Genomic DNA, 23623 nt, shown 5'->3' with positions numbered 1-23623 from the left:
ATAACTGTTGGGTACCATCTGGTTTTGACATCATTATCATGGGTGAGCTCCAGTCACTGTAACTCACTTAGATTATGTCATCTTGGAGCATGCGTTCAACCTCCTTTTGAATCTGTGCCACCATTACAGGGTTAAGCTTATAAGGATGTTGCTTAATCAGAACAGTGTTTCCCACATCTTCATCTTGCATAATTAGGTTCGTACTTCCCAGCTTAATTCCACATATCTCCCCATGCGATAGTAATAACTCTTTCAGGTAATTTCCATTTTCGTCTGGAAGGCAACTCAATAATTTATCCAATGTCCAATTTAAGTTGAGGAATATCCAATTCAGAATCCTCTGAATTTGTTTCCTCACTCAGTGTTGCAACCAATAATAGTTTCCTTTCGCTCTCCTTTCCTGACAAAATACCTTTTGAGCATATTCACATGGCACACACTGTGAAATCTCTTTTTGTCTGGAGTCCTAATCAAATAGTTCACCTCACTCAATCTCCTTTTGACTTGATAAAGTCCACTAAACCTTGCTGCCAGTAACGCTAACACTTTATCTCTGATAGCAAAATTGCGAGTTTTTGATTTCTTGTCTGCTTCCATTTTATTGTGTACTGTAATACTTGTAAATGCTATCTAGCCAACACCTTGGCTCTTTTTAATCGTTCGTTAAAATTTGACACATCGTCCAAATATGTGAATTGTGACTTATCAATTTCTCCTTCATCAATTTTAGCAGTCCTCTCACTTCATGCTCAAAAACAAAATCAAATGGACTGAATTTGGTCAATTACTTTGGTGTATCTTCGATGGCAAAAAGTACAAACAAAATACCTTTATCCCAATCATCTGGATAGTCTTGATGAGAAGTCCTCAACATGGCCTTTAGTGTCTAATGCCACCTTTCTAGCGCTCTCTGCGATTCTGGCTGGTACTGAATACATTTGAACTGTTTTATTCCTAAGCTACCCGTGACTTCCTTGAATAATTTTGATGTAAAGTTCGAGAAAGTGAGGACTGCAGATGCTGGAGATCAGAGTCGAAGAGTGTGGTGCTGAAAAAGCACAGCCAGTTAGACAACATTCAAGGAGCAGGGGTATCTCTGTGGGTAATCCATATCCAGTGAAATGTTGGAGTAACTCCTCTGCAATTCTTTTAACTGTGATATTGCATATCAGAATGGTCTCTGGAAATCTCGTGGACACATCCATTATTGTGAACAAATACTGATTCCCACTTTTTGTTTTTGGTAGGGATCCTACGCAATCAATTAAGATTCTTGTAAAAGATTCCTCAAAGGTGACGCTTTTATGACTGCCTGCAGTTTTCCAATTACCAGACATGTACGACACATCTGGCAAAACTCACTTACATCCTTGTGCAGTAAAAATGTTTTTGTATTTTAGTTTGAGTTTTTCTTACTCCTAAATGACCTCCTACTGGTAGTTCATGTGCTGCCCACAACACCTCCTCTCTATACCCCACTGGTAATACGACTTGATGAACTTCTGTCCGTTTCTCATCTACCTGAAGAAATGATGATCTCCATTTCCTTATCAGGACATCATTTGTAAGATTGTAGCACAGAGGGATACATTCAGATTATTTTTCCATGTATGCCTTTTGATACAGTTGCTTCAAATTTTCATCATTCTACTGTAACTCAGTTAATTTCTCCAAACTAAAGATTTCTACTTTGTCATCCATTTACTCCTGTTTTGTCTGAACCATCTGATCAAACAGGGTCTCTGCTAATTCCATTCCAACTCTTTTGTCTGTGCTCTTTAATGTCTCCTGTTTCAACTGGTGATTTTGTCACCTTGTTACCACATAGTTAGGAAACATCCCAGGATATGCTTCCTGTCATACCTCAGTTGCCTGAGTTTCCACTGGCTTTTCGACTACATTAGGCAGCACTCCTCCCTCTCAGCTGTATCGTTAGCAAGGACCAATTGTATTCTTGGAGCTGAGAGTTTGTCTAGTACTCCTGCCACAGCTTATTCACTTTAACCCTACTTGACATAATTAAGTGCTTCTTGTCTCACTGTGAATTTCCATCAATAGTACTTTTTCTGGCAATAGTCCTTCACAGGTACATCTTTCAACATCAAAGGTTGAGAGGATCCTGATTCTCTTAATATTATAACCTGTTTATTTGCTGCTTCTGGCCTATGTGAGTAAACTTCGCAAGGACATGGTTTAAGAAGATCTGGTACTTCCTCCTTGACCAACCACCAACCAGGCTGTACATTCTGGTGCAGCTTTCTAGCCTCCATTGTGCTTTTCCATTACCACTTTTGAACTTTTGAATTCCTCCAAAATAATTGTCTCTCTCAGAGCATCATAGGTTTGCTCTATTTTCAATGCCCTTATCCACCTGTCAAAATTACTTCGTTAGATCCTGTCAATTCAGTGTACGTTTGACCAGGATTCCATCTTAGATACGTGAAACTCTGTCTGTAGGTTTCTGGCACAAGCTGATCTGCACTTAAAATAGCTTTCTTCACCTCCTCATATGCCCCAGATGCAAATACCTCATTGACTCGACCTACAAGTTTTGTTTGGATCAACAAAACCCACATATCAAAGAGCTGAAACCAACAAGCCCATTGTAAAAGATGAGAGACTTAACAAACAATCCAGGTCTTTTTCAATATAAATTAAAATTGTATCACACTGTAAAATTTTTACTATAAATTCTGTGTCCTGCGATCTTCTACTCCACAACCACCTGATGAAGGAGCAGCAGTCCGAAAGCTAGCACTGAATTTCAAATAAGCCTGTTGGACTATAACCTGGTGTTGTGTCATTCGTAATTTTGTACATCCCAGTCCAACACAAACACCTCCAACTCATTGTTAATGGCCACTTCATTTGTTTAGCCACCTTTTCAAATAAGATGAAAAAGGCTTCTACGTTTTTCTCATCAAATGTAGGCAATGCTTGAATATATTTAAACAGATCTCCACCAGACCTTTGGCCCCAATGGGTTTGCTCATTCTCGCTCTCTTCCTCATTGAGCTTACCTTCAGCCTTCATCTCCATCCCTTTATGCCAACTTTCCTGATTAAGTGTCAGTTTATGAATTTCAAACTCTCTTTTTTCCTTTCTTCTCTCTCTCTTTCTATGTCTTCTCTCTTTCTTTTTTCCCTTTGTTCTCTCTCTCTTTTCTTTTTGTATTTCCTCTGCTTTTAATCATCATCCTTTGCCACTAACTCAATCTGCTTCATTCTCAACTGAATTTTAACCATCTCCAAAGATTCTGATGGCATTTCCAGCAAATTTAAATGCTGAGCTCTTGCTGTGATTATCTCTCCTTTTCTTATGGACAAAGGTAGCTCCAACTGCAACTTGACTATCAATTCCAGCAGCTTTCCCTTGTTTACCCTTTATAAAGCCCCCAGGTCACTTCTTCCACCCCCAGAAAACTCTTAATGAGTGAAAGAGCCATTACTATTCCAAGCACTGTTTAGCTTGTGACAAAGTAGATCGCTGTTCCCAAGAACTGATAGAGGAAAAGTGGATCGAATGGCATCCTGTCCTGTGTCAATCTGATTCTTTTTGAAATACTGAAAAGCTACCCCCTCTTTTGCATTCGTGGTAACTGTCTATTTATTAGTCGATTGCACCCATTCTTTCTTGTTATGTATTCATGTGCAGTCATTGTGAGCCAACATCAATCGATGGTGGAGAACATAAACTCCCAACCATTTAAAGTTGGAAACGCGTATGCAGCAATACTGACAGCACAGTGATAAAACTGCTCTGTCATGTATCAATGCCTGTGGATTTAGATTTGTCATGCTGATAGTTTCTGCAATAAACTTGGAGGTACCTCGAATGCAAAATCCAGTAGGTAAACTAAAGAATTTCAGATGCTGGAAATCTTAAACAGAAGTAGAAATTGCTGGTAAAACTCAACAGGTCTGGCAGCATATCATCACAATGTATGTCTGTCTGGGACCTCAAAAATTTAATTCTGCCATTATGGTCAATATTGTTCTCCCACAATGAACATAACCACCCACTGAAGGAAAATGAAAAGCAGCCATTTAATTAGTCAATTGATTTGACATTGCACCTTCCTTTTTCATTATTTTGGATGTAGGAATCACGAACTGGAGGGATACAGTTGCATTATCAGACCTGACATGAAAGGGTCATGCAACACAGCAGCAATGAAATAAGAAGTCACAGCTAAAGCTTGCCCTTGAGATATGGACCCTGTCACCTGCGACTGCAAGATCCCAGTGTCCTTTCGTTCAGTCCTCCACACAGTTACGAGTATGTGAGTTGAAACATTTGGGAAAAATCTCACACACCATCTCTGTCACCCAGCTGTGACCCTCAGGTGGTTTCCCAAGAACCTATCAATAGCCCCTTCTCATTTGTCAGCTACATGATGTCCTTAGAGGCAATGATCAAGCAGCACTGGTTTTCATATGAATTCTAGTAACCCACAACTCCAAACATCTGATGTCTGAATCCTAACTCACACCAAATCCATTTAACCATCACTCCTGTGTTCATTGATTTACAGTGCTCCTGGTGAAGCAATGCCTTGATGTTAACATACCCATCCTTATTTATGAAACCCTCCATGGCTTTTCCTTTCTATGTTTGTACTCTCCTTGAGTCCGAAAACTTCTGTGCTCCATTAATTGTAATATTTTGAGCATCCCTGATTTCATTACTTCACACTAGTAACCTTGCCTTCAGCTGCAAGGCACTAAAATCTGAAATTCCTTCCTCATACTTCTCTGTTTCCTCATTAAAGACACTTCTTAAAACCCATCTGTCTATAGCCAATGTCACAGTCTTCAATGACACCTCTGACACCTGAAGATGTTTTATGATGTTAAAAGTGCTCTCTAAACAGAAGAAAATTTTGAGGACTTAAACCTGAGATCCACCTTGTCCTGTGAGCTGAATATAACTTGTGCTGCATGGTACTGTTTGAAGATAGTAGCAGACAGACTGTTTATTTATGTCATTCTTCTTTATGAGACATTGCTACATGCAAATTAATGAGTACATTTCTTTCCCTGGCAACAGCGATCACATTTCAAAAGTACTTCATTGACTTTGAAAGAATTTGAGATGTCCTTGGATTATGAAAGCTGCCATATAAATGTAGGCTCCAGGTTTTGGTACTGAGCCATCTCACCCAAAAGACTGTTTGATCCAATTTGTTAAGAATTTAAAATTAATGTAAAGAGACAACTCACCAGCATGCCCCGAGTAGTTTCTTGGTACAGACGCACAGGCAAAAATCTCTGAACAGCAATCATGAACCAATCCGTGGCTGATCTTGCCTTTGCAAACCTAATCAAACACAGTGACAGGATTTCCATTATCACTATGGCTGCCTTCAATTACCTTGGCAAAGAACACAAATAGGTTCTGAACATTAGAAATAGGAGCTGTCCAGTCAGCTGCTCAGACTTGCTCCACTTAAGCTTCATTTACCCTGAAACCTGGAGAAATTTGATACAAAGCAGACTGGATCAAGTCACTAAGCAATGGATGGGGACAAAATGTTCAATTACGTTCACATGTTATTAATTATCAAACTGATTTGCTTTGGATATGCTTCATTAAAAATATTTTTTGTTTTAAATCTGTAAAATCAATGCTGACATTAATATCTATCACTCTGAAACATGGATATTCCTGGAGAGTGAGATTATGAGAAGCACTTTCTATAAATTTTGTGGAATTAGGTCACGTAGGATGTTAAAATGTTTAAAAATCTAAACTCTGACTCCAGTCCACTTCTTGGTTGCCTTTCTTCACTTATAAAGAACTGAGGAGGGAAACACAACCAAACTGATTCCAGGAGGTGGATTGGTCATTTACACATCATAACAAGGTTCCATGCCTTAGATTTCATCTGTATTTTAAATTTAACTCTGGCCAGTTAGGCTTCATTGCCTTAGGAGGACCAGAAGCTAATATGCAACAGGGATGGATCCAGCAGGTTAGCTTTTTGCTAAGTTAATGGATACAGCTTTCCTGCTTATGTGCTTTGCTGCTGTGATCAGATAATTTGAACCATTCCCTGCTGAGCCACAGCTTTCCTCGCTCCTTTCCATTCTTGGGGGCACTTGTACCCAAGGCCTATCCCCCTCATTACCTCGATCTGGCTGACTGCAGCAGGGGTAAGGAGATGAAAATTTAAATCAGGTCCTGCCTTAAATTCAGCTGAATCTGAAGCAAACTTTTCCCTGCCAGCCTCCAAGCTCAGATTGGCATCTATGTTTCTTAGTCAAAAAGTGTGGCACTGGAAAAGCACAGTCGGTCAGGCAGCATCTGAGGAGCAGGAGAGTTGATGTTTCAGGCAGAAGCATTGACTCTCCTGCTCCTCGATGCTACCTGACCTGCAGTGCTTTTCCAGTGCCACACTGTTTGACTCTGGTCTTCAGCATCTGCAGCCCTCACTTGCACCGATGTTTCTTCGCTCATTGAGCATATTATCAGAACAGGGGAAATGTTTCATTCTTGCATTAGTCATCAAGATGTAATTACGGATCATCGAATCCAAGTTATGCTAATAGGAGTTCTGCCGAGCAGTTGAAAATGATATGATTTTTGTGGAACTGTATCTTAGCAGAAATTGGTGATGTGTAATTTTTGATGAATATTATGAAAGGTTTCTCATTGTGAACCCTATCGACATTTTTTGAGCTATCTTCACTCATTTAACTATACACCACGAGCCTCTGGTTTCCTGCTTAGTGTGTTCTTGCATTTGCCACAATCAGAAGTACTGACAACTATTTGGACCTCCCAGGATTCCTGGCACCTACATCGTCTTCAAAGCCATCTGTTCACCCTGTCAAGTGTTGGTATTTGGCAGCTGTGCTGCTCAATTAATTTTAATTGTCTGGGCATGTTGGACAGAAGGTAATTGCCATCCCGTTTTGCAGACATGGACCTGTAGGTCCTTCTGGGTAGGATACTATGTGGTCACTTACCATTTGTGATTGATGGAGGTCTAGAGGATCAAGTCATAGAGTTATATAGCATGAAAAAAGACCCTTCGGTCCAACTTGTCCACACTGACCAGATAACTGAAAATGATCTCGTTCATTTGCCAGCAGTTGGCCCATATCCCTCTAAACCCTCGTGATGAGTTGGCATAGCCAAATTCCTGCTCCAATTTTCATGATGGTTATTATCACCATTTAGGTTCTGTCTGGCAGGTGGGAGGATGGGAAACTGAAATAAGGTTATGAAATTATATGAATTTAAAACATGCCTTTCACTAGCAAGAATCTCATCTCACTTCAACGCTTGCTTGGAAAATGGGACTTCTTGGTTTTGACGCTGAGAAGATCCTCACTGCCAATCTTACATGTTCCCACCAATGAGCACCTTGTGCAGTGGCTGGGAAGATCCTGTTTTGAAATTGTGCCAACTTCACAGGTAAATGTTTGAAACACTTGTTGTTGAAAGATGCATATGAACAGCACTTATTGGGGGTCACTGGCACTCGTGCAGGTGGTAGATTTTTAAACATTTAAACATGTTCATAGTTGCTCATAGTGTTAGTCCAATTGGCAGCAAGTAAACAGCACAATAAACCCTCAAACACGTGATTTGCTGTGCTCATCCTCATTACCTTTCTTTTGCAGGCAATAATGAAATATTTGTTTGATTCCTCACATGGGCCAAAGGTAAAATTCCAAACCACTGCAGCACATACATCACAGATGGAAGCTGACAATATAATGGTCTGCACACAAAACGCAGCAGTGGGTAATCGGGGTTAACAATGGGTATATCTGAAAAAGGTACAACTCATTTGAAATAATTAGACAAGGCAACTATCAGTTTACAACTAAAATAAAATGACATGGGGACTTGAAATCATGGAGGGAGAAATGATACATCACAGTACAAATCATGAAATATTTAAGATCTTGAAGGTAAATGACTGAGTGGATGCTGAAAGATTATTTCCCATTCTAGGGAAGATGAGTACAAGGGGACACAGTTTAAGAAAAACAGTGATCTTCCATTTAAGACAGAAAGGAGGAAAACATTTTTTTTGTCAGAGTTTTTGGAGCTGTATTTGAACCACCATAGAGAGCAGTGGAGGAAGGATCATTGTGTATTTTTCAGACAGACCTGGATAAATTCTTGACTAACAAGGGAGTTGAAGGTTTTGGGGATAGATGGAAATGTGGAATTGAATTCCTCCTTTCTGTTTCATTGACCCCCTGTAATTTCCAGCGAATACTTTCAAATATTGGTGTAAGGACACAATGGGCCTGATGCAGGCAAGGAAGTATGAGTCTTCCTCTCTTTATCACTCTGACTTCCTGTTCCCATGTTTCTGGATTAGTGGTGCTGGAAGAGCAAAGCTGTTCAGGCAGCATCCAAGGAGCTTCAAAATCGACGTTTCGGGCAAAAGCCCTTCTAATCCAGAATCTGGTTTCCAGCATCTGCAGTCATTGTTTTTACCTCCTGTTCCCATGGTCAGGAATTGCCCACCTTCATTAGGAATATTGCCCTGTGGCAAATCCCTCGCTGGACTTCCTTATAATTCCTACATTCCTTTAACGCACCTTGGGGAGCATTGAAAAATATACATTTCTCCCTCTCTGCCACATATTGTACTTTCTGAGTTTCAATCACACAAGTGTAGACAAATGCACATTGATGTTACCCTTGTCATCTTCAGGATCTGAGTTCTTCGTTCTTGAAATGCAGCAAAACTAAACTCATTCTCAATGCTTGTGGTGATCTGCATCCACAACGTGCCAATCATAAAACACTGAGTTTGTTCAGTATTTCTTTGAGCCAGTTAGAAGCCAGTAACAATTTTATGTTTTTATAATATTTTAAGGTTGTGACACCATTGCAAGCCCTCAACAAGCGATATTAAACAAAATTTCAGACCAGAACAGAAAAAGAAATATGAGGACAGATGACAGAATGTTTGGGCAATTAAGTCTGTTCAAGAAGGAAAGAAAGGCAGGGAGGTTTAGGGAGAGATTCCATAGTGTAGGCCTCAGATAAATGAATGCATGGTGTATAATGTTGGAGCAATGAAAATCAAAGTGGTGCAAGAGGCCTGAATTAAAGGAGCTGAAAAGGCTTGCTGGATTTGAGGAGTTCACAGATTAGGGAGGGAAAAGTCACGGAAAGGTGGGGAAACAAGCATGACAATTGTCAGATTGAAATATTTCCAGAACCTAATGTTGGTCAGCAAGTTCTAACATCTGATATTTTCTTCTTTTTCTGTTACCAGTCTGGTACATTGCATGTCTCCTGGCATTCCTACTTTGACCTGATTTTAGTCGATGCAAGGAAACCTCTCTTCTTTGGAGAAGGAACCGTTCTCAGACTGGTTGACACTGTGAGTAGTGGAGCTCTGCTTCAATGACAAAGACAGAGTGTAAAACGGAAGGGTCAAATTTTTCATCCCACTCACTCAAGGCAGACACTTCTTGCTGATTGTCTGAGACCGACCTTTACATTACATACCACTTCATTACAAGCAGCAGACCAGACATCCTTCATCACACCATCCCAAGGAAACTCCAAGGAAATTGTCATCATTTTATTGACATGATGTGGAGGTGTAAGTGTTGGACTGGGTGGACAAAGTCACAAGTCACATGATACCAGGTTATAGTCCAACAGGTTTATTTGCAATTGCAAGCTTTCAGAGCGTTGTTCATTTGTCATTTCACCTGATGAAGGAGCAGTGCTCAGAAAGCTTGCGATTTGAAATAAACCTGTTGGACTATAAGCTGGCGTTGTGTGACTTCTCATTTTATTGACACAAAGGCTTTAATGCTGCTGATACCTATAAGTGATGTATGGAGTAGAACTGCACACTTTTCTGGGACAAAGTCTGGGGAGATGTCATCATATTACCTCTCACCTGCAACTGCCCCTCACCCAACATATCGGTCATTGTGAAAACCCATTTTCCCATTGCTTTTCTACATGTCCCTTTGCTAACTTAAAATTCTGGTCATGCTCACCATGAAGCAGTGCTGCCAAAAATTCCAGTGAATGGTTTGAATATTTTATTCTCAAGCTAGAAATTAGAAAGTCAGTAAAATAAATTACATACCTTTTTGTACAAACTATTTAATGTCAAAATTTCCTCAGTGATTTCAGCGATTGGTGGCAGAATATTTATTTATTCATTTGCAATATATTGCAGGAATCTGGGAAGCTTCGAATTGGCACTTACACAGGCCCTTTGCAAAGTGGTATTGTTTATTCTGGAGGTGAGTCCTCTGTGCCATCAGGTTGATTCTTACACAATTGCATATGTTCACTATCAGCACAATGAATGTGTATAATGTGAGGGCATTGAGGACGACACTCTACAGACGACTGTTATTAATTATTAAAAATGGGCAGCTCAAATATTTGAGTAAGTCCTGCTGGCCTCTGGTCATGTCAGTGAACTGAAGGATAGTTTTACGTTACATATTTGCTGACTTGAGGAGAGGCAGTGGCCTAGCAGTATTATCACTGAACTGTTAATTCAGAGACCCAGGCAATGTTCTGGGGACCTGGGTTTGAAACCTACCATGGCAGATTGTGGAATTCGAATTCAATAAAAATCTGGAATTAAGTGTATAAAAATGACCCTGAATCGGAATTGTTGGAGAAAAGTGTCGGGGAAAATCCCACCTGGTTCACTAATGTTCTTCAAGAAAGGAAACTGCTGTACTTATCTGGTCTGGCCTACCTGTGACTCAAGACCCATAGCAATGTGGTTGATTCTAAACTTCCCTCTTGGTAATTAAGGGTGGGCAATAAATGCTGACCTAGCCAGTGATGCCCACATCCGATGAATGAAATATAAAAAACTTCTGGATGTCATTTCACTGTGAGGCCCCATCCAATCCAAAACCTTGGCTCAGATACATTTCCTCCTTGACTCAATACAGTATCTAACACATCTGATCACCTATTCAAGTTTTTAAAGCAAGCTGCTGAGGAATCCAGTCCAATGATTCCTGTTTTGATTGATGCAGATTGCACACTCAATCCTCACAGAGGTACATCATTGAGAAAATCTAAACAAAGCTGACAAGTCTGCAGAGCCATACGACTGGAATTTAACAAATGAAATGCCATCTCTCGAACTGGCTGGAATGAATGCCATTTCATGTGGTCTTGATGTAATGCATGACCATTCAATCACTAACACTGAATAAGAGAGGATCTGCCTGGTCCAAAGATCTGCATTACCAAGTACCAAAGATCTTCCTACTTCACGGTGATCCTTTCAAAGTGGGCAAAATGCCTAAAGATGTAAGATGTGGCCCAATTTGCCTCACTGCGTGTTCTGAGACACCAACTTTACTGCCAACCTTCCCGCCTTGCCACAGGGAACACAACAGGAGGCCTGGAAGACTTTGTTTTCTCCTCCCAATGCTTTTCGTTGCCATTTCAGTAGTCATCCAGTCTCCCCGTCTGCCCCAAAAAAGTCCTGGAAACTTCAGTACAATGTGTTCCACTGCCTTGAAGACAGTACGGCCTGTGTTGTTAGCTGGATGTCATTGGTTTCTTCAGAGGATTACATGGAGTCCGAATCACAATTGTTATGGTGTAGAAGGAGGCTAATCAGTTCATCATGCCTGTACTGGCTCTCTTATCTCATCCAATTTGATTATCTAGTGCTGATGTCCTGCCTTTTCCCCATATCCCTGCACACCAGTGTGAAAAACAGAACATCTACTGTCCTCTTGAATGAATCAACTTAACTTGCCTCCATCATATTTTCAGGCAGTGCATTCCACACCCTAACAACTTACAATGTGATTTAGCTTTCTCGTACATCAGCTTTGCTTTGAGAAATCTCAAGGTCTTCTGTCAACCTACAAACAGAAGGAGAATGGTTTAAGGAGGAGTCAGGCTGATCAGAGACCAAAAAGGGGATTTACAGATTAAGGCTGCGTGCATGGCTGAGGTTTTAAATGAACACTTTGCACCTGTGTGTACAAAAGAGGAGGATGCTTCTCAGACCATGATGCACTGTTGAGCCCAGGTGGTGAGAGATCACCTAATTGACAGCCATTTTCCATAACCTGAGTTTTCAGTATGCGTGACTGTTTCACATTGCTAATGTGGCAAACAGCCCCACAACAAGTACAAAAGGATGTGGTGGACCTTCTGATTTTTTTACTGAATAAGTATCTTGGTATCCATCTGATTGTATAGTTGAATTTTTTGGGGAATCCCCCTTTCAATTAGGTACATGTTACTTGTCCTGCTGACTGTTAGGGACAAAATCAGCAAGTATGCTCTACACTGACAGAGCACTGACATTGCTTGGCATACCTGCTATCTAATAGCACAATTGACCAAGAAAAGTGTTCAAGATTTGACTGTATTATTAATTCTATGAAAAGTGGAAGACTGTGGGAAAAACATCACTCCAAGTCTGTGCACCATGAATCTCACTCAGCAAAACACTTTCAATGAAAATGGGAAGTTTTTGCCTGATGGATTGATGAAAGATTCTCTGTGAATGTTGTTCTAGGGTCATCAGATATGATCTGCGACCTTTTGGGTGTGAAGGGCAAAGAGATTTTGTACATTGGAAATCACATTTTTGGAGACATCCTCAAATCCAAGAAGCGGCAGGGTTGGAGAACATTTCTGGTTGTGCCTGAACTGGCACATGAGCTGCAGGTCTGGACAGAGAAGAGCAGTAAGTACAAGCTATGTGGAATTGGAGGCACATTCAATTTTCTGCCATTCTCAATTTGTTAGTAGCTAACAGCATTCAGATCTGCATTTAAGTGCAGAGCAGACAGGCTATATGAGTCAAGATTCAATAAGAAATGAATGTATGGAGTCCAGATATCGTGCAAATCTGAACCCATATTTTACACTCTCAAGTCAAGAGGGCAAACCTGAGTGCATTAGGTACAGAATTAGTTTACCCATTCACCACAGGACCTGGCTCCTCAAAATTCGTATTCACAATCCTGCACTCACGTTTGATTTGGTGCAGTTAAGCACCCCTTTGCTGCTGTTCCTCTGTTCTTCAGCTTGGTGAGACTGCTCATACTTGCTTCCCTTTTCCTATCTGTTTGTAGCAGGAGTATCTTGTGTGAATTGCTTGTTCTGGAATCCTTCAATAATCTGTCATTGACTGACTCATTTTCTTCATTGACATGTTGTTCCCAAGCGACACATGGTTTCCACATGTGCATTAGCATTCAACTTGATATCTTGTGCTGGTAGTCGTCCATGCTTTTGTATCTCTGACCCAAAATACTCCTTGTCCATAGTTTCTCTCCTTGTAATCTTTGTTGAGATCTGAGTCTCTTAAAGCGTCCAACTTAACGTTGCCATCCATGGTTTTAGATTGCTTCACGTTTTTTTCCTTTGCTTATCTTGATGACAACTTCCCTACCCATTCTGTCTGATCCTTTTCTGCATCTCCAATTCCCTTTCCTGACAATTGCCAGATATGCTTTCAGCCACCTTGGTCCTAAAATCTGAAATGGCATTCCTAAGTCCTTCAACATTTTCACCATTTTCTCTCTCTTTAAGGCCTTAAAACACACATGTTTGACAAAGCATTTACTCAGCAGCCCTCATCTTGGCAGTCATCTGTCTTCATTTATGTGACCATTTTGGGATGATTTTCTATGGTGTGGACAGTGTAGAAATGTAATTTATTCTTGTGTGATTCTCACTGGTGGAGCTGTTCATGATATTAAGCAGCATTTCACCTTTTCTTGTCCTTTTTCTCAGGACTTTTCGAAGAACTTAGGAACCTTGATATGTTTGTGGCAAATATTTACAAGTAAGTGAACACAAAATGTGCTTAATTTGTGAGGAACTCTTTTCACTGAGCACAAGATTGAAATATTTCAGAAAGTGAACTCAATCCTGACTGAGAAGCTGGAGTTTGCAAAGAAACTGCATTAATGGATGAAAACTAACCTATAAAACTCTGACCAGGAAAGATCTGCCTTGGAGCAACCCTGACCAAAGGTGTCAAAATGCTCTTGAGCCTTTTAATTTGAAGTTGAGAGTGTGGTGCTGGAAAAGCACAGAAGGTCAGGCAACATCCGAGGAGCAGGAGAATCAACATTTCAGACATAAGCCCTTCATCAAGATTCATGATAAATGGCTTATGCCCGAAACATCGATTCTCCTGCTCCTCAGATGCTGCCTGGCCTGCTGTGCTTTTCCAGCACCACACTCTCAACTCTTCTCCATCAGCTGTAGTCCTCACTTTCTCCTTTTAGTGTGAAGATTGTCATCAATACAAGTGACTAAAACCTGAAGGATGAAACTGCGTCATTTTGAATGAAGATGCATGTTTTGGAAGTGCCTTCTTGCTGAATAAGTTGTAAACATATTCTTGTCTAAAATGTTGCCTGTTGTGAGGGTAAAGATAGGACAATGTTAAAATGACCTTGACATAATATTTGTTTCTGTTATGCCAGGAATCTGGACAGTAGCAGCAATGAACGTCCTGATATCACCTTAATTCGGAGACAAATAAAAGTAAGAAGTGCATTCCCACTATCAGTCGAAACCTGGTCATCATGTTCAGTCAACAACAAGGAAGTCAGTGAAATGTATGATTCTCATTTAGAAATATGTGTTCGACACATTTGGTTTGTGAAAGTCAAAGAACAAGACTGAATTAATCTGTCTGAAGGTCATTAAATGTTGCAATAAGCATCTATCTGCCTGCACGAATTAAGCTGACATGCAGATATCAAAACATGCCTCAGTTAAACCTGAAATACAGACGTGTTGGAGTTGGATTGCAGTTGCAATATAGATTTGATTCATTTTTGCCAGCCACCCATTGCTGGGAGTTCCTACTCTGAGTTACAACAGAGCCAGTATTGTAAACTAACAGAGTGCTTATCAGGGCTACTTCATGTCAGATAGTCATTGACAGTAAGTTGTGTCAAAATTTCTCAAAGTCATATTGAAACTATGCAGTAGTTTGATAAGGCTTTAATCTGGACCATACACATTTCTGGTCAAACTGATGTTATTTCAAGAATGAGAGATTGTGCACAGCTGATCCCATGAAACAGAAGGAAGAGATGGCAGGAGTAACTTGATAATCTCCAGCCTTTGTAATCAAGATGAGGCATTTCAGTGAAGACCTTACAGAGATAGGTATGATATGTAATGAGATAAGGAATGTGAACCCCAGAAGATTTTCAAATACACCAGGACAATAGAAAGGAAGAAGCATGCTCAGAACTTTAAAGCCAAGCTCAGACCAGGTGCCTGGAAATGTTTCTTTACATTGATGGTGAGCAGTACTTGTCAGGAAAATGTGAGTCCTTGCTGTGAATTCACAGTCAGGACCAGTGAGATGTAATAATTAGAAGATGGCAAGACTGATTATTCTTAGAGAATAAGATCCAAGGGGCTGAACATCCTTCTATATACAAATCTTTTGTTGTGAATCTATTTGGTGAGAGCTTCAGGTATTTCTTTCACTTTTTAAAAACACTTTTCAACTTTTTTACTTCTTTAATCTTAACTTTTTGCACGTGCTTCTAGGCAGTTACCCATGAGATGGATATGTGCTATGGAAAGATGGGAAGTTTATTAAGATGTGGCTCCAGACAAACACTATTTGCTAGTCAGCTGATGCGTTATGCTGACCTGTATGCTGCCTCGTGTATAAATCTTCTGTATTACCCTTTCAGCTACCTATTCCGAGCACCACCTGTTCTGGTAAGTCTGTGACTATTTCAGTACATATATTAGAAAATCAATACTTGGAGAGTTGAGATGAATAGAACCAACTATTGGACTGATATTGGCCATTAAGTAATTGACACAAAGAGAATGTTTCCACTTCTGAAAGATAATCATCAAAAAACTGAAAGAAAATCCAGAAAGAATTTCTTTCTCCATAAAGTAACGGGAATGTGGAACTTGCTACCACATGGAGTCATTCAAGTGGAAATTGTTTTGACGCATTCCAAGGAGTAGACACAAATATAAGAGGAAGAAGAAAATAAAGGGTTATAATTTTATTTTTATGATTAATGATTTGGATGAGGAAACAAAATGTAACATCTCAAAGTTTGCAGATGATACCAAGTTGAGTGGGAGGGTCAACTGTGACAAGGATATAGAGGTCCTTCAGCATGATCTGGACATGTTGGGTGAGTGGGCAAATCAGTGGCAGATGTAGTATAATTTGGATAAGTGCAAGGTTATTCACTTCGGCAGCAAAAGCAAGATGGCAGATAACTACTTGAACAGCTATAAATTTGGAAGGAGAGTGTGCAGCAGAACCCAGGTGCCCTTATGCGCCAGTTGCTGAAGCTCAGCATGCAGGGGCAGCAGCCGGTAAAGAAGGCAAATATGTGTTGGTCTTCATTGCAAGAGGTTTCAAGTACAGGAGCAGGGATGTGTTGCTGCAGTTATACAGGGCCTTGGTGAGGCTACACTGAAAATATCGTGTTCAGGTTTCGTCTCCTTTTTCTGAGGAAGGATGCTCTTGCTGTAGAGGGAGTGCACCAAAGGTTTACAGGGCTGATTCTGGGGATGGCAGGACTGATGTATGAGGAGAGATTGACTGGGATAGAATTGTTTTAGCTGGAGTTCAGACAAGTGAGGGAGGATCTCATAGAGACTTATAAAATTCTCACAGGACTAGATAGGATAGATGCAGGGAGGATGTTCCTGATGATGGGTGCATCCAGAACCAGGGATAACAGTCTGAGGATTCAGGGTGGACCATTTAGAACGGAGGAGACATTTCTTTATCCAAAGAGTGGTAAGCCTGTGGAATTCATTACCAAAGAAGTATTTGATGCCACCACATTGAATGTATTCAAGAAGCAGCTAGATATAAAACTTGAGGCAAATGTGATCTCAGGTTACGGGAAGAAATCAGGATTAAATTATTGAGTTGGACGATCAGTTGGTGGAGCAGGCTTGAAGGGCCAAATGTTCTATGTTTTTATGTCTGTGTAAGAAAGATGGACGAACACTCGAGTGGAGCTCAAATACTGGCATACACTGGTTGGGACAAATAGCTTGTTTCTGTGCTGTGCATCCTACACACTCCTGAGTAGTCTTTCAAAAGGACAAAATACCTTTTGTCTGTGGAGCGCTTGTTTGTCCAGAATGTCGAGTTGCAAACATGAAGGGCTTACATTCACTGGGAGGCTGCAGGCTCATTGGTCAAGGGTGTATTTAGGTAGAATTGATTCAGTTTCTTTTCTCTGGTCAGCAGCCAACCATTTTGTTGTTTGAAAAGCCTGGGTGAGAAGCTGCAGCTAGGGTATCGGAGGGAGTCATGGTTAGATGAGGAGGGGAGTGAGGCAGGTGTGTGGACATTAGATTGCAGGCCATTCTGGAGATCCAGGAGGTGGTGATCTGTATCGGATCCCCATCCCTGCCGACAACCCGCCAATCTTGAGGATTTACAGTTTCATTCACTGGGTCCAATTAATCTCATTCTTTTTACTGATAGCAAGCTAAAGACCACCAGTAATTGTTGCCACCACCGAACTCCGGATAAGTACAACATCTTTCAGTTGTGTTGTGAGCTTTTCAGTTCTTGGGTTACTGGGCTGGTTAATAGTTACTGTGCATGATCTTCACTTGACAACAGAATCATTCATCAGTTGTTCTGTCATAGTCTCCACCGATTTGTCCTTCTGCTCCTTTTTCTTGGTGCAGTTGTCAGGTGTCATTCAGGATTTGAATTTACTGCCTCTTATTTTATGAATTAAATATCTTGACTTAACTTTTAAAAATATCACAATGTTCTCCCTCTTCTGACGATCCTTGCAGACTTAACAGATTGTTGTACGATACTGGGCCTGAGAGTTTTTTTGTACGCAAAATTTATTTCTAACTTGAGTATCAATTTTAGGAATGATATGCCAGTCTGTCTAATTTGCTTCTACTTTCCTGAAGTATCTCTTATTAGACTACACACTGAGAGACACTGAAGCAGCAGTCCTGTTCTTCCACACAGTCAAAAACTGAGTTAGCTTATCCTACCCGAGGGCACTGAGACCAAAAGTGCTGTCTCAACCACCAGCCTGCTTCCAATCATCGAACAGTGGTTTGAAATTAATCATGAGATTTTCAAGATTATAGAATTAACTTTACAAAGTGAGAGAACTTATGTCTTAAGTTAGAGTCTTCTGTGCTTATGGAGTGGTATCAGCTCCTCAAATTGACTTGGTTCAAGGTATGATTTAATTGATGAATGAAGAATCTTTTCCTTTTCTAGATGCCTCATGAGTCAACAGTTGAACATGCCCCACAGGACATGAGCTGCATGGAATCTGTCCTAGACAATCAAATGAACAAATCTGAACTAACCAATGGGAACCACCAGGTCAGTCAATGTTCAGGCCTGCCTGCCACTTCCATCTCCGCACCCACCAAAGCCAGCATTATGCCATTTTAAGAACATAAGAAATAAGAGGAGGAATAAGCCATATGCCATGCCATTCAACAAGATTTTGGCCATTCTGCCGAGGCCTCAACTCCTCTTTTATGCTAGCTTCTTATTAGGCTTCAACTCACTAATATTCCAAAATCTATTTACCCCCTTTTTAAATACTTTCTGTGATCTAGCTTCCCCAACTCTGGGGGAGAGAATTCCAGATCTTCACTATCCTCTGGGAGAATAAATTCCTTCTTGTTTCAGACAAAAATGAGTGTCTGCCTATTCTCTGACTGTGTCACTGAGTTTCAGATGATCCCACGCATGGAAACATCTTCTCAACATCTCCCCTGTCGATCCCTTCAGAATTGATTATGTTTTTGCATTTCATGCACAGGAACACCCAATATGTTGCACTTTTATGGAGTCTCTTTCCATTTAAATAATAGCCTGCCTTTTGATTCTTCTCAACTTCTCATTTTTCTTCATTAACCTTCATCTGCTGCATTTTTGCCTCTTCAACTACCTAAATCCACATCACAATATGCTTTCTTACCTATTTATGTAGGGTCAGCCAATTTGGATACATTACACTCTGCCTTTCCTTCAAGTAATTAAGACAGATTGTAAACAATTGAGGTCTGAGGACTGATCTTTGTGGTACCCCACTTGTTGCAATCTGAAAAAGACCCATTCATCCAGACTGTGTCTGTATGTCAGCCAATCCTCAATCCATATGAATAATTACCCTCAGAGCGGAGTTCCCAGATTGTGCAACAACAGTTTATGTGGTGCCTGATCAAATGGTTTTGGAATTCCAAACATTATATTTACCAGTTCCCCTTTGTCAAGCCTGCTTGTTATATCTTGAAAGATATAAACCTCTGAGACTATCTTCCTCAAAGAACTCTAGCAAATTCACCAAACATGATTTCTCTTTGACAAAATCACTTTGACTTTTTTGATAAACTTTAGAGTTCTTGTTGTTTGTTTTTATATTTCTTGCCAAGTTACATGTAAAATCAATTTTCACACTCTTGATTAACCTTTTAGTAATCTCTTGCTGGACCCTAAAAAGAAAAATTGCAATCCTCTGGCTGACCACAAGTTTTCACTGCTATGTCTGCCTTAGTTTTGATTGGATACTGTCCTTGACCACCTTTGCTAACCATGGGTAATTCTTCCTTTTCATAGAGTCCTTCTTTTTGACCGGAATAAATTTTTGCTGTGTATTAAAATCCACGCTCAGTCGCTATTTTAAGAAAAAAGGTATAGTTAACCCTTCACTACACAACTTTCACTGCACTACAAAGTTGGACACACTTGATGACAACTGCACTCCTCTTCTTCCCCACCCTGCTCCCTGACAAGGAAAATATTGTGATACTCACCCTTCATTGAGAAAGATGTTGGCTTTACACTGCACCACTGGTAATGGTGGAACATTTTTATTTTTCACTACTTCCTTGATGCCAACTTGCAAGTTTTTCAGTCAAAGCTTCCGCTTTTATTCAACCTTTAGGTTTCTTGGAAAAATGACGAAACTGACACAAGCATGGAGGAGGAAGAGAAATGAACAAATTGCAAGATCCTTACAGTGGTAATGACTCAATCCTTTGGCTTTTGGGAAACGTTCCCTGCAATATATCCACTGACAACAATTACACAGTGACCCTCAGGAATGTTTATGACCCAGTGAGAACATTGATCTTCAACTTTGTTCACAGGCGATAACTCACTGTGGCCGTGTGATCAATCATGATCTGTGTGTGTTCACTTTTCAAACATCAACTGACCAAAGTACTGTTCCTTGAGGCTGCACATTGCCAGTAATGGCCAGAATAATGGTGCCAACAAACATTTAAAGAAAACATTTACTGAAACATTAGAATTGAGGTAGGGTTCAAAGAATAGAACAATTCAGTCTGTATGATATACTTACATTAGTTTATAAAGACATCATAACGTTGTGACTGAGTATCTCAGGAGATGTCTGTCATTTACAACTTGTTGTACAGTTTCATACTCCTGCACCTGAATATTTTCTCTTTGAAATATTTCAAATCTTCTCCAGAGAGATAATAAATGATGCTGTTCAGTTCAGGTGAAGAGCTGATCGTAAAACATGTACTTCCCTTGACATCAAAACACATGACTGGAAAGTCTGCTACATTACGGAAGATCTTCAAAACACAGATGTGGCAGAAAAGAAAATGAAGGAGGACATGCCAATTTTGATGAAAAAGAAAGGAAATGCAGTGTGAAAATTCCTTTAGAGTGTATTATCCCTTTTCTGGAATCTCACTTGTACTGGATATATATTTTTCCTTGGAGGAAGTGAGGACAGCAGATGCTGGAGATCAGAGTTGAGTGTGGTGCTGGAAAAGCACAGCAGGTCAGGCAGCACCCGAGGAGAAGAATCGACGTTTCAGGCAAGGCCCCTTCCTCCCTCTCCTTCCAAGAAGCCTGAAATTATTGATTTCCAAAAGTTCAAAAAAATGTACGTGGATGTGATTAAACAGATCATATTCAAATTGCAACATCTGAAAACATCTTGCAGCAGAAAGGGTTTGGGCTAAAGATTTGAGCTGAGGTATTCAGATATGAAATTTCAGATCATGTAAACCAAACACTCAGACCTGCTGGTATTAACTTCTACTGCCAGTCTGCTACTGAAGATTGAAGCACAGTTGAGCCAGACAGCTGTACATGAACTTACTTTCTCGTAAACATTTTTTGTCAATTAAGTTAAGGCTTCCTCTGAAAAGTCATTTCACTGACAGTCCTTCATTATAAAATTTGAAAATAATATACAGGATTGAATATGTTACCCAGCATAAAATTTCTCATTTATTCAGGCAACAAAATTCCAAAGAAATGTTTCCTAGAAAAATCAGAGTGCTATTAGTGTTGATATTAATGTGTTTATGTTATAGTTATGGGTACAACTTTTTGGAGTTTCAAGTATGTAAGACAACAGTTTGAAACAGGTTCAAATCATATTTTGTTTTGCTGATTGTTACTGGAACATCTGACATTTCATCATGCTTTTAAAAATGGTTTGAAATTGACCTTTGGGATATTTTTTTCAATTAAAAACATTCAAGAAACCATTCAGATGGAATTTTAAGATCTGAATGATATATTGCTCTTCAATCAATATTGTATGAATCAATCCTAAAATGGACAGGTGGCCATCATATCGTATTGCACAGATCAATGTAATACCAAAACAAAATTGGACCATTCAGGTGTTCAAACCCATTCCCTCTTTGATTAAAAAATAGCTGATCTGTTTCTTAACACCTTCCTTGTGTTACTCTAAACTTCCCTCTAGGTATATAACGGATGGGCAATAAACGCTGGCCGAGCCAGTGATGCCCACATCCAATGAATGAAATAAAAAAAACTTCTGGATGTCATTTCACTGTAAGGCCCGACCCAATTGAAAACATTGGCTCACATATATTTCCTCCTTGACTCAATACGATATCGAACACATCTGATCACCTGTTCAAGTTTTTAAAGCAAGCTTGTGTTCGAAGTTTATAAAATCATGAAGGCATGGATAAGGTAAATAGACAAGGTCTTTTCCCTGGGTTGAGGGAGTCCAGAATTAGAGGGCATAGGTTTACGGTGAGAGGGAAAAGACATAAAACAGGCAACATTTTCACATTGAGGGTGGTGCATGTGTGGAATGAGCTGCCAGAGGAAGTGGTGGAGGCTGGTACAATTGCAGCATTTAAAAGGCATCTGGATGGGTATGTGAATAGGAAGGGTTTACAGGGATATGGGCCAAGTGCTGGCAAATGGGACTAGGTTAGGTTAGGATATCTAGTCAGCATGGACAAATTGGAGCTGAAAAATGTGTTGCTGGAAAAGCGCAGCAGGTCAGGCAGCAGCCAAGGAGCAGGAGAATCGACGTTTCAGGCATAAGCCCTTCTTCAGGTGGGCACAGGTCATCATTCTGCCCCCAATGGCTGGTACTGGTAATCATTCCCCACCCCCTCACTGGCTGGCACTGGTTATCATTCCACCCCCACGAGCTGAAGAAGGGCTTATGCCCGAAACGTCGATTCTCCTGTTCCTTGGATGCTGTCTGACCTGCTGCGCTTTTCCAGCAACACATTTTTCAGCTCTGATCGCCAGCATCTGCAGTCCTCACTTTTTCCATGGAGACATTGGACCAAAGGATCTGTTTCTGCACTGTACATCTTTATGACTCTTTTTGTACCTTTCTGTTGAAGGTCAGTGTCAGGTAAACAAATGTTGTCTTTGAGGAAAATGTTTTCATGAAGCCCCAATATTGCCACATTCTACAGTTAGAGAAGATTGTGGTGCATCTCTTGCATGAATATATAAATAATATATTCTCCTTGCAGACTATTTTCAGGGGCAGTGCTGGACTGTTGTTCTGAATACTCAAAAGTGCTGAAGATTAGAAATGAAAACTTTAAGTGCTGGATGTTTCTATCAATGCCTCAGGGCCTGGAAAGAATTAATCTGAAGGTGTGTGCAGAGCAAGAAAATGATGTCATATGGAGAATAGTTTAGCCCTTGAAAGGTCAAAGGCATTCTGTTCAGGGCCCCCTCATAATCTGAGGCTGAAGCCCCTTCTGACAGATTTATTACCACACTGTATATGTAATCCACGCATATCACACTTGAGGCACAGATATTTCAGCCTGAACTAAGTTACGTTCAACCTCAATCTAAAATGTTACCATTTAATGTCATCTGGTTTAACAGTTCCTTTGTCATCTGGCTGAACGTACATTCGCAACATGGTTCTTAATTTTCTGGTGCCAATAGGAAATAAATACTCTCCAATAAATAAATACTGTCACCAACTCTCGCGAATTTCCTTTCACCCCCAACCAATACTATGTCTGAAACTATTTTTCAAAAACTGTCACTCAACAGGGTCTCTTCCCGAGGAATGAGCAGTTTCAGTGCCACAGCAGACGAAATCAGAGAAATTGAGGCTTACGCTTCAGCACTACAGTCCGAAGGGACTGTTTAGTTAATATCAAACTTTCCTTGTCCTCTTTCTTTTCCTCCCCTGGGCCAGATGCAGATTCCTACAGTTTCCGGGTCAGAAACAGGCAGACCCCAAACGCATGCGCATCTGTCTCTGAGTTCACCTTTTGAAGCATGCGCAGAGCTTGAGCGGGGCCGGCTGAGGGAGCGTGCGGATAGTGCTCCGCCCCGTGGCAGAATGACGCAAAC

The 23623-nt window shown here is 40.4% G+C and overlaps 1 protein-coding gene and 1 long non-coding RNA gene across 13 annotated transcripts in view; one reads left to right on the top strand and one right to left on the bottom strand.

Moving 5' to 3' along the window:
- The window catches only part of LOC140459669 (cytosolic purine 5'-nucleotidase-like), a 131015-nt gene extending 108727 nt beyond the window's left edge, over positions 1-22288 (top strand). For 6 of the 11 annotated variants that reach the window (XM_072554020.1, XM_072554015.1, XM_072554018.1 and 3 more), the window contains exons 10-17: positions 7632-7673; positions 9254-9361; positions 10181-10247; positions 12518-12688; positions 13744-13795; positions 14445-14505; positions 15532-15708; positions 18236-18665. In XM_072554020.1, the coding sequence (XP_072410121.1) occupies positions 7632-7673; positions 9254-9361; positions 10181-10247; positions 12518-12688; positions 13744-13795; positions 14445-14505; positions 15532-15708; positions 18236-18415 (858 nt within the window). In that variant the 3' untranslated portion in view covers positions 18416-18665. Of the gene's footprint in view, positions 1-7631; positions 7674-9253; positions 9362-10180; positions 10248-12517; positions 12689-13743; positions 13796-14444; positions 14580-15531; positions 15709-18235; positions 18666-19916 lie in introns of those variants that run through there. The other 5 variants (XR_011953844.1, XM_072554014.1, XM_072554017.1 and 2 more) reach the window with 5 other exon arrangements.
- Positions 1-23620, bottom strand: part of LOC140459674 (uncharacterized) — a 52384-nt gene extending 28764 nt beyond the window's left edge. Inside the window, exons 1-2 of one of the 2 annotated variants that reach the window (XR_011953846.1) lie at positions 23385-23620; positions 5223-5319 (exon numbers count right to left, since the gene is read on the bottom strand). This is a non-coding gene — a long non-coding RNA (uncharacterized lncRNA). Of the gene's footprint in view, positions 1-5222; positions 5320-20254; positions 20861-23384 lie in introns of those variants that run through there. The other variant, XR_011953845.1, reaches the window with a different exon arrangement.
- Between the last annotated feature and the right edge of the window lie 3 nt (positions 23621-23623).

Source organism: Chiloscyllium punctatum, chromosome 35 (genome assembly GCF_047496795.1).
Source record: "Chiloscyllium punctatum isolate Juve2018m chromosome 35, sChiPun1.3, whole genome shotgun sequence".
Taxonomy (NCBI): domain Eukaryota; kingdom Metazoa; phylum Chordata; class Chondrichthyes; order Orectolobiformes; family Hemiscylliidae; genus Chiloscyllium; species Chiloscyllium punctatum.
The sequence above is the reverse complement of the archived record's forward strand: the minus strand, read 5'-3'. Positions and strand labels throughout refer to the sequence as shown.